The sequence below is a fragment of the Rhinatrema bivittatum genome, chromosome 6, assembly GCF_901001135.1.
Source record: "Rhinatrema bivittatum chromosome 6, aRhiBiv1.1, whole genome shotgun sequence".
NCBI classification, from domain to species: domain Eukaryota; kingdom Metazoa; phylum Chordata; class Amphibia; order Gymnophiona; family Rhinatrematidae; genus Rhinatrema; species Rhinatrema bivittatum.
This window is the reverse complement of record NC_042620.1, coordinates 20015975-20027906: the sequence shown is the minus strand read 5'-3', so window position 1 is coordinate 20027906 and position 11932 is coordinate 20015975. Positions and strand designations below refer to the sequence as shown.

General features: G+C 42.5%; 1 protein-coding gene across 2 annotated transcripts in view; it reads right to left on the bottom strand.

Annotated features, from left to right (window-relative positions):
• Positions 1–365: 365 nt before the first annotated feature.
• Positions 366–11932, bottom strand: part of LOC115093434 (cytochrome P450 27C1) — a 156852-nt gene continuing 145285 nt past the window's right edge. For both annotated transcript variants that reach the window (XM_029605134.1, XM_029605135.1), the window contains exons 8-9: positions 1058–1261; positions 366–841 (exon numbers count right to left, since the gene is read on the bottom strand). In XM_029605134.1, the coding sequence (XP_029460994.1) occupies positions 725–841; positions 1058–1261 (321 nt within the window). In that variant the 3' untranslated portion in view covers positions 366–724. The remainder of the gene's footprint in view (positions 842–1057; positions 1262–11932) is intronic.

Here is an 11932-nt window from a genome sequence, read left to right as displayed (position 1 = left end):
TTGCCATTATCAGAAATTCCCTTTAAGAGGTATTTAGCATGCAATTATTCTCTAGCAGGATTAGCAGTTTCACTTGATCCTTTAACTCTTATGGCTGGAGGCAGTATCTGTCAGGAAATTAATGTAAAGTTCGAAAATAAAAATGAACACATTTTTGGACCTTTACAGCTTTCAATGTTATTGACCTGCCAGGCTTTTGTCTACCATTCAGATCCAAAACACAGGTCCGCTCTATGCCAAATGGCTCATGAGGTGCCGTATAATTCCATGGATTAAAGCAGACAGCTAACACTAATGATACCAAGAATCCTTTTATAACAACACAGCCTTGTTGTCCACTTATAATTCTAGGCAGCCAACTGGAAACAAAAGACAGCAACAGAACAATTCAAAGAAGTGATATCATGGAATGTTAACTCAACAGGCACATGTTACCCTACAACAATTTAACACAAATAGCAATATCCTGTCCTACACAAGTATACATTCTTCTTCTGTCTATGTTTGCATTCAACCTTTTAAGACTATAGTGACAAGCAAAAGTGTAAATTAATTTGCTACATCATTAAATTTTATTTGTGTAGTTTTATACAAAAATTATGGGAACAGAAATGATTTTTAACAAAGTCTCCCAACGTTTCAATGGTACAAACCAACCACTTGCTCTTCACAAGATAATGGACCTAAAAGAAGAGCTCACAAAAGCTGTGTGAGGATTTCCTGCTCACTTCCTATCTATGAATCTCACGTTGATGGCATCACCTGGTCCTAAGAGTCCACATGTTTGTGCATGTACTGCCTTTGATTTGGGAGATACTCCAATTTCAAATTTCTGAAGTATCTGAAAACAAAGAATATTAAAAATGTTAAATTAGACAGTTCAATTGTAACACCAGAGTCAGCAGGAGACACCTCTGCCATTTTAAGTGCTGGTCACTCAAGAGTTATGGAATGGGGATGATATAGTTCTAACTATGTCCTCAGAAGATTTTTCCAAACAGAAAAGCCCAATCAGTTAGCAGGAACTCTTTCTGTAAAGGCCTCTTGGGCTCCATACCTGTATCAGTGCAAGGTGAATCTCCAGTTCTGCAATTCTTCTGCCTATGCAGCTTCGAACGCCATAACCAAATGGGATGGAACCAAAGTTGTCCACTCTATCCATGTTGCCTTTCCTCAGCCAGCGCTCTGGTTTGAATTCCTTTGCTAATGGGAAATAATCCTCCTCGTAAGATGTGGAATAATGGCACAGTGCCAGCTGGGTCTGAGGAAATCAGTCACCAATTAAAGGAAAAAAAAAACAGAATACATCAATGAAATTTTCTCCAGGAATCCAGTGAGTAAATATCAAATAAAAGATGATTCAAACTCCCTGACTGATCACAGGTTTAACAGGAATCACTAACAAAAACGACACCTTAAATCTCCTTAATTCTTTCTGTTGCTGACTAATAAACATGGGGAAAACAATTTTCCAAGCGATTCACTCATGTTAATCAGCCATCTGAAAATTGTCTTCCCATAGGGGCAGATTTTCAAAGGGGTACGAGCGAAAGATAGCGCACATACCCCCCGAAAACCTGCCCCAAGCTCCCCCTGCGCGCGCCGAGCCTATGTTGCATAGGCTGCCGGCACGCGCAAAGCCCCGGGATGCGCGTAAGTCCCGGGGCTTTCCTGGGGGGCATGTCGGAGGGGGGGGGGATGTCGAGGCCGGCGCGTCATCGGGGGCAGGGCCGCGGGCATGGTTCCGGCCCGGGGGCATGGCCGCGCCCTCCAGACCAGCCCCCGGACCGGAACATGGCGCGCCGGCAGCTGGCCCAGCACGCCATGTTCCAGGCGCGCCTTGGGCAGGCGTAACTTTTACAACAAAGGTGGGGAGGGTTAGATAGGGCTGGGGGGGTGGATTAGGTAGGGGAAGGAAGGGGAAGGTGCAGGGTGGTGGAAGGAAAGTTCCCTCCGAGGCCGCTCCGATTTCAGAGCGGCCTCGGACGGAACGGAGGCAGGCTGCGCGGCTCGGCGCGCGCAGGCTGCCGATTTTGCTCAGCCTTGCGCGCACCGACCCCGGATTTTAAAGGATACGCGCGTATCTATTAAAATCCGGTGTAATCTTGTTCGCGCCTGGTGCACGAACAAAAGTACGCGCAGGCGTACTTTATTAAAATCTACCCCATAATGAGGCTGAAAGTCTATACATTGCTCCACAATGTGCCATTTAACCTTGTTGAGGGGAGCTGTTTTCCTGGAGGCCTAGGAGGAAAAGTGTGCACTTAAAGGTGAATTTTAAAAGCCCGGCTCACACCAAAAGTGGGAGATACGAGCACAAATCAAGTAGGTGCACACCGAGTGGATTTTAAGCTGCCCGAGTACACGCATACTTGCTGCTACATACACAAATGAAAAGTTCAAAAAAAGGGGTGGGTGTGAGCGTGGTCTGGGTGGGGCATGGGCATGCCTAGATTTCACATAGAAATAAGTGCGTAAATACTTACGTGCACAGGGGTACTGGGGTCCCCTGCTGTGTAACTTTACTTCTGCTATGGATGATGTGTAAGTTGTAAAACAAAAATTTCTAGATAGATTAGTGGGATTTTAAAGGTTCGGGCTAACATGGGAAAAGGGAGACTATTAAAACTAGGGAGGTTTGGATGTCCTATATCTTACCTGGGCGAACTGGGAACGAACTGGGAAAACTAGTAATGGTATCAGTACGTGTCTATTAAAATCCCCCTATTTATGCGGTAGGAGCGGCATTTGCACGCACAGACGCACATCTGTTTAAAATTGCGGGTACATGTGTGTGCGGTCAGGCTATTTTATACCATGCAAATATTCACACGTATATTATAAAATGGCCACATCCTTGGGCACGGGTTGATGAATGCATGCACATGGGCACCCGCGCACCTGTTTAAAAGTTACGGCCTTTGATTGTATTTTCCACTCTTCTCAGGTACTTTTCCATTTAAAAATTCACCCACAGAAAAAGGTGGTGCAAGTGACCCTCCATATTTTGTACCTAAGGCAAATTTCAAAGCAAAAGTCCATGCATATTTATTTTAAAACATTTATGGCTTGCTTCGTCCGCAGTTTAAAGCATAAAATTCAGTACATTACACCATAAAATGTTCCAGAAGAAAAAGATGGGACACTGGCTGAATAAAGCGTGCTATTAGTGAGCTACCATAATGCCAAAATATTATTGAGATCCATATTCAGTTACTGCTGGATTCAAATTTAGCCGGATAAACTTATCCAGCTAACTTTGGAGAGATATTCAGTGGTGCAGCTGTATTACTCAATATAGACGACTATCTTAAAGATAGCCAGATAATTTTATCCAGTTAACTTTAGGACAGCTCTATGTCACAAGCAAGGTTTGCTGGATGTGTTATCCAGCTATCACTGAATATCACAGTTAGCAGGATAACTTATCCGGCTAACCTAACAACTCCCAGAAATACCCCTGGAATGCCTCCTTAGTTATTTGGCTAATGATATCTAGCTATAGTTTAACTGGATAAGTGCCAAAAAATATTCAGAAGTTGGCATTTAGCCAGATAATGTCTGAGTTATTTGTTTAGATTTATATTCCACTTTTTGCAGCACTTCAAAGTGGATTATATTGAGGTAATGTAGGTATTTCCCTATCCCCAGAAGGCTTATAAGCTAAGTTTGTACCTGAGGCAATGGAGGATAAAGTGACTTGCCAAAGGTCACAAGGAGTGACAGTGGGACTTGAACGCTGGTCTCCTGGTTCATAGCCCACTGCTCTAACCACTAGGCTACTCCTCCACTCCACTCCTCCACTGTCTTTACATATTGACCACTGCTCTAACCAATAGGCTACTCCACTCCTCCACTGTCTTTAAATATTGACCTTATTGTACCTGAGAGCCTGCTGGTATTACATAGAACATAGAAATGGCGGCAGAAGAAGACCAAACGGCCCATCCAGTCTGCCCAGTAAGCTTTCGCACTTTTTTTTTTCTCTCATATTTATCTGTTACTCTTGGCTCTTAATAACCTTTTTTATTCTATTTCCCTTCCACCCCCGCCATTAATGTAGAGAGCAGTGTAGGAACTGCATCTAAGTGAAATATCTAGCTTAATTAGTTAGGGGTAACCACTGCAATAAGCAAGCTACACCCATGCTTATCTGTTTATCCAGATTATGTAATTCAGTCCTTGTTGGCTGTTGCCAGAATATAGATCCACCTTTCTTCATTCCTCCCTGCCACTGAAGCAGAGAGCCATGCTGGCTATGCATTGAAAGTGAAGTATCAGTCTTGCTCCCCTGCCGTTGAAGCAGAGAGCTATGCTGGATATGTGTGAAGTGTCAGACTTTCTCCCCCATATTATTACAATGATAAAAGTTGTATTTGTATTCCAAATAAATTGGTGTAACTGCGCTTTAAAAACTGGTGCAAAGCCTGGTGTAATGGATATGGGGTGTGGGAGCCCTTAACATTGCAACCAATTTTTTTTTCTAGTGTGTGGATGACCCATTAACTTGAGCAGCATCAAAAAGCTGCTGTGCAAGATGCATAGGGAAATGTCCTTGTGAGATACTCAATGTTAAGAGGTGTTTTTAATTACATTAGGCTTAATTAATTAAATACATTTAATACAGTTTTACCAATGAATTTTTTATTTGCAGCATTGACTTCAACAATTCTTTATCAGTATGTCACTGAACATCACAAATTTTCAAATATCTCCTATCAACCTCAACTCTTGTAAACAGTTAATATTCAGTTAATCATTTTTGGCATCTGTCTTTCAGCGACAACCCTTGTTTATTCATACTGTCATGATTGATCTGTTGTCTGTCATTCTGATGTGACTTTATCCTCACAAGCATATCTAAATGTAACTCTTACAACCGATTTTGAGAATGTGTTTTTATAGTGTTCATCAGGCTGAATCCTTGTTCAAAGTCTGTGCTTGATATACCTGACATCAAGATATTGAAGCATTTTTTATTTTTAATATACCAACATTTGATCTGAGATATCACAGTTTACATTCAGGTACTGTAGGTAGCTCCCTATCCCCAGAGGGTTTACAATCTAAGTTTTGTACCTGAGGCAATGGAGTGATTTGCACAAGGTCACAAGGACTCGAACCCTGGTCTCCTGGTTCTTAGCCCACTGCTCTAACCACTAGGCTATTCCTCTTTTTAATGTCATCAGAATTATTCAAGAATGCCACATATCTGGAAAACAGTGCTGCGAGTTCTTCTTGACCAAAGTCAAAATCTGACATGTTGACTATTGCAGCTACTTGCTTTCAGGGAAGAGAGCTTCTAGATGCAGCAAACATAGGCGTTCAATATATTTTAGGATGGAACTCATGTTGATCTCCTTGTCATTCTAGAGCACATTTTCACCAAATTACTGGGCAAGGAGCTTAGTTATCTTTGCTCTCACAAACTTAAATGCCTCGATGGTTGTAAGATTTTTTTGTTACAGCAGCTTGCATAATTCAGTTAGTTCACCAGCAACTTCGTCAAAAACAAGCAATGCAGTTTGAAACTCTGGGTCCCTTAATTTCTTCATACAATATTTGTTGTCTGTATCATTATACAAGTGTATGGTATTTAGCCAAAACTTTTATGTTTCTCATCAATGCTCATAAAGCAAAGTGTTATGAAAGTCACCTTACTTCATTCAAAGGTCTAAAGGCTAGAGACTCACATTTCAACACTTCAGCTAATTCAGTGAACTTTGCTTTCCTTACAGTTGACCTACTGAACAATGTCTAAACTGTCGTAAGGAAAGTTCCAATAGCTGCCATTAAAAATCATTTCTGCAAGCATCTTCTATACTTAATCCTTCCCGATCAGCAATGAGGTGGTTGTTCTAGCAGATGTGGAATACTACAATGAAGAACTGCAGCGACACCATTGTTCTTGCCTAGCATAAACTGATGCACTATCTGATATAAACATAACCATTTTCTGTATGTTCGCGTTTTCTTCATAAAATGCGGTTATTGCTGCTGCTTTGGAACCACTGTCACATGTAATCAAATGTACAGTTCCAGCAAACACTGTCTTGTAAACAGTGTTGTCATGTGGCTGAAACTTGGCGTATAAGATCAGCATTTTTGTAACTGATGCCAGTGCTCTCATCTACTGCTTGTGTATGGAAATTTGTGCTGCGAAGTTTGTGCATGGTACTCTTAACTACAATATTTATACATTCGACAAACTGAAAAGCATAATTCTCACTGCACCAACTGTCAGGGACCGAGGTATACTTTGCTATGTGGTCATGTACATCTTGCACTCATGTTGATAGACAAGAAATATTGTCAATCAAAATTTTTACCTGGTCAGCTTTTGCACTTTTATGTTGCCCTATGTTTTTTCTCATTTCTTGATCAACAGCACTTTCTGTGAGTGTTCGCAACAGACCTCAGGGGCGGATTTTAAAAGGCCCGCGCGCGCCGGCGCACCTATTTTGCATAGGCCGCCGGCGCGCGTAAAGCCCCAGGACGCGCGTAAGTCCCGGGGCTTTCGAAAAGGGGAGGGAGGGGGCGTGTCCGGGGGCGTTCCCGAAACGATGTGGCGTTTTGGGGGCGTGCCGCGGCGTTTCGGGGGCGGGCCCGGGGGCGTGGCACCGGCCCGGGGGCATGGTCGAGGCCTCCGGACCAGCCCCCGGGACCGGAGGACGGAGCGGGGCTGCCGGCCGACGCGCGCAAAGTTACGCCTGCTGAAAGCAGGCGTAACTTTGCCGATAAAGGTAGGGGGGGGTTTAGATAGGGCCGGGGAGGTGGGTTAGGTAGGGGAAGGGAGGAGAAGGTGGGGGGAGGGCGAAGAAAAGTTCCCTCCGAGGCCGCTCCGAAATCGGAGCGGCCTCGGATGGAACAGGCAGGCCGCGCTGGGCTCGGCGCGCGCAGGTTGCACAAATGTGCACCCCCTTGCGCGCGCCGACCCCGGATTTTATAAGATGCGCGCGGCTACACGCGTATCTTATAAAATCCAGCGTACACACACCATCATTCTTCAAACAATAAAATCAAGAAATATAAAACATCATTATGTTAAAATCATACTAACAAAAAAATTAAATATTTCAAAAGAGTTGATGAACAGAATATCCAATAACTGAAAACATACAAATTTTTAAAAGTACCCAAGCACCAATAACATATATTGAAAAACAGCAGACATATCAAACAACCACCAAACAATTAAAATTAATAAGAATTAAACAATCCCCTGCTCTCCATAACCCCGACAGTGCAGGGGTTATGGAGAGCATTTTGGAGCCCTCTGTGAACAATTAATGTGCACTGCTGTGGTGTCAACCAGAAAACTCTGCATAAAAGCCAAAAAGATCCTTGGAACACTTATAGTATTAAGACTATTGTAACGCAAGATGGTTGTGGGCTTGGTCCTCAGAAAGCCATGAGCAAACTAAATTACAGATACAATATAATAAACCTCCCATTCCGAAACAGCACTAACTGCCAGCACTCAAACAGTTAGAACCCTATGAAAAGGTGACCCTGCAAACAATACACCAGGCCTTAAAACACCAATATACCTCCTATTAAGAAAACATAACAAACCAAGCTTCTATAGATTCCGAAACAGAAACAACACTTTAGCAGGATACCCTGCTAAAGATAGTAACTGCTGCACCAGCAAGTGAAGGGAGGTAACTTACTGGTGCGACAGTTACTACCCTTAGCAGAAGGCATGGAGATTATTACACTTGACCAAAAAGCCTTGATGCTTTTAATGCAACTGCAAAATTGCTCCCCACTTCAATGGCAGGGGGAAAAGGGGAAATGAATTCGGACAATAACCAAGAGGGCTCTGACTTCTACGGTCTGGGGTACTGATATTCAGGCAAAAGGGAAAAAGCACAGCACTGCTTCTACAGCAAAGTCCGTAAGTAATGCATGTCAAGCAGCACTGCCTAAATGTTCAAGAAAGCTCATCACCCAGTAAAAAATGTTGGTAGCTGAAATTTTTATGGGTTATCATAAAACTTTGGATAACTACACAGAGTGGCAGTTGCTACCTCAGGAAGCTTGCTGGACAGACTGGATAGATCATTTTGTCTTTTTCTGCCGTCATTACTATATTACTATATATGTTACATAACCTCAATCACACATGCAGAACACAGACAGACCCTTACAAATATAGAATAAAGTGTCATAAAATATAAATGGAAAAATGCAAACATAAACTGAACTGGAAACCGCAACAAGTCAAACTCCTTATATAGTGTGCTAATGGAAAAACAGAAACATCACCATTCCTCAGAAAACATCAAACAATAAAATCAAGAAATATAAAGTATCATTCATAATAGTAAAACCATTCTAATAAGAAGAATTAATATTTCAAAACAATGAACAGAACATCCAAAAATCAAAAATTCATATATTTTATTTTCCAAACACCAATACAATTTTTCAAAACAGAAGACACATCAAATAATACCTGATTAATTAAATCAATAAGACAAAATAGATCACTCACTCTCCTCCATACCTGGGAATTTTTGACTTTCGGTCACCCTTTGTTCTCTCTCATATACACGCGTTCATCCTCATCTGCTCACACAGACACACAAATGCTCTTTCAAAACTCACACGCTCACAGACATGTACACATGCTGGCTGGCTCTTTCAAGCATACAATTCATTGGCTCCCCCTCTCTCACTGTAAAAGAGATGGAGATGATAGTGATGGTTGGGACGAGAAGCAAGTGCAGCAATGCAGCACTTTCTTACTTTCAGCATTATTAATTAATCATCAAATCATCATTATTCAATTAATTATCAATAATTCATCATCATGAAGTAATCATTTTTAATCAATTCATCATCATCATTAAATCACTAACTTGGGTCCTACTTATTCTCTCAGACTACTCTGAGCCCTGAGGCTACTGCTGGTATACCCTTCTGCTGGTATACCCTTCTGATCCAGCTAATTATCGCCCCATATCCAATCTTCCATTCATCTCTAAACTACTTGAAAAAACTGTCAACAAGCAGCTCACAGAATACCTAGAAGAAAATCATATCCTGGCCTCTGAACAATACGGTTTTCGAAAATCTCATAGCACTGAAACTCTTTTACTTTCCCTGACAGACCACATTATCAAAGGATTTGAGAAAGGGCAATCATACATTCTTGCCTTCCTTGACATCTCCTCCGCATTCGACACCGTTAGCCATCCCATTCTCCTACAGCGGCTAACTGAAATCGGTATTACAGGTGTTGCCCACAATTGGTTCAACTCCTACCTTAGTAATAGAGATTACAAAATCCAGCTAGGAAATCACGTATCCAAGGCCATCCCCCTCAACCGAGGTGTCCCTCAGGGATCCTCCCTATCCTCAACCCTATTCAATATTTACATTCTGCCCCTCTGTTACTTCCTCTCCAGTCTAAACCTCCCTCATTACATATATGCTGATGATGTTCAGCTGCTTATACCCATCACTGACTCCCTATCAAAAACCATGGACTTCTGGAATGAAACCCTCCATTCCATTAACAATCTCCTTTCCTCCATCCACCTTGCTCTTAATACTAAAAAAAACTGAAATTATGCTCATCTCACCCCAAAGCCAACCGATCCTCCCCCCCTCTTCCTCAGTTCCAATTTGCTCAACAAGTCCGTGATTTGGGTATCATTCTTGATGGTCACGTCACACTAAAGAAATTCATAAATAACATTCTAAAAGACGGCTTCTTTAAACTCCACACACTAAAAAAACTCAAACCCTTATTACATCCCCCCCGATTTCCGTACAGTTCTCCAAACCACAATCTTCGCCAAAACCGACTACTGCAATTCCCTACTCCTCGGCCTACCTAACAATGCCATCCATCCCATTCAAATCTTACAATACACCACAGCCCGGATCTTGACCAATTTACGTAGACATGACCATATTACACCTGTTCTAAAGACCTACATTGGCTTCCAATAGCCTCCCGCATACAATATAAGGCTCTCTCTCTCATCCACAAAGCCCTATACAATCCCGAAATGAACTGGTTCAATGAATCCTTCCGTTTTCACCAGTCTAATAAGCCCACCAGACTAGCACATCTCGCAACCATGCCTATCCCCTCTCCTAAACTCTATAAACTCACTTCCACAAGAGCCCGTGCACTATCGATAGCCGGGCCGACCCTCTGGAACAAAATGCCTGTTGAACTACGGCAAGAAGAATGCCTCAAATCCTTCAAGCGGAAGCTCAAGACCTGGCTCTTTGCAAAAGCATACACTTAATTTTTCACTATACCTCACCACTGTCCCCACTCTCCCCATTCCTCCCCTGTTTCCCATTCTACCGCCCCTCTCTCCCCTCCCCTTTTCTCCACCACCTTCTTTTCTTTCTCTCTGCCCCTCCTCTTTCCTCGCTCTCCTCCCTTCTCTTCCCCTTCTTATCTCCTAGCCTGATTAAAATTAACCTCATAGTTTTCTTTCTTTTGTACATATGTATATAATTGCAAACTTTGTTTACAATTTTATTGCAAAACTTCCCATGTTATTGTTCCCCCTCTTGTTAATGCCTTGTTATCATGTTTTTACTGTTCAATGTAAAGCGCCATGCCGTGCGTTTGTTTTTGCGTTACAATGTGAACCGATATGATATCCTGGATGAATGTCGGTATATAAAAATTTTAAATAAATAAATAAATAAATAAATAAATAAATATAGGTGGGCAGCTCAGCTGTCCAGAGCTGCAGGCACTTCTCCCTGGACTTAAAAAATAAATACCACCACCATGGGCCCCTGTAAAACTTGTACAGCCTCTAATTCACCCTGAGGCATCTGTGCCACTGTGCGTCAATCAGCACCAATCATATCTTTCCCTGCTCCAGGCTGGATTACAGAAAGGAAGATAAGCTGAACAGATTGGGCTGGAAGACGAGGCTGGACTAGAAGGCAAGACAAGGCTGGACTGGAAGGCAAGGCACAGGAATGCTGGTGAGATGCACTTAAGGATATGCAAGAGACCTGTTGCTGAAGCGTCTTCTGCTCCTCTGAGGGAGCCTTATATAGGGAGCAGGCGATGATGTCATCAAGGAATGCCAAAGCAACTTTCCTGCCATGGGTCCATCATAATATGGAGCATCAGATGCACACATGCCTAGGAGAAGGGGCCCAGAGCAGAAGAGCAGGGCGATTTGCCACGCTGCACTTGGCAAAAATGGAGAGAGTGTGGCATCCTGGCCATGGAAGCGTGTTGGCAGTGTTGGGTTGAGTCCAATAGCTTGCAGAGCCTTTCTGTGAGCCGCGATTCTTAACAATCGATGGGTAAAAAGTATGTACAGATTTTGTCCCAGTGTGAATGGTTTGAGACTTGCCCCCACAATGAATTGTGGTCTAATCACTTGTTCATAGTGCAGTCAAACTGCAACTACAGTATAGTTACAAAACTTTTGATGAAGTACCATAGCAATTCTTCTTGACCCGTTGGCTCTAGTAATAAGGCAGCTGCTGCTAAGCAGAGTGAGCAGAGATACTTCCTGCCTCTGACCTATGGAGATGTGCTGCACTAGGCTCCCACAGGGACAAAGATTTATAGGTGTGAAAGAAACAAAAGTAGTGATTGAGCCAACTGTAATACTTTTGTAAGAAGCTAGAGTAGAGGATCTGGTCCCTTTTGCTGGAAGATGGCATATGCAAAGTTGAAGTAGTAGCTGACAGTGGAATAGGACTGAACAATAAATACAGTCAAGGAAGGACTTTGATATCTAAGCTCCCTTCTCCTCCCTCAACAAAGTAGGGCCAAGTGGGGCTAGAATAGCCTTCTTTTAACAGGGTCAAGTAAAAAACTGCTAAAAAAAAAAATTCAGAAATATTACAGCATTATTCAGATCAATTTCATTCAAATTTTGTCTGAAATCATTTTGCTTTTGGAGATTTTCTTGACACCTTATAC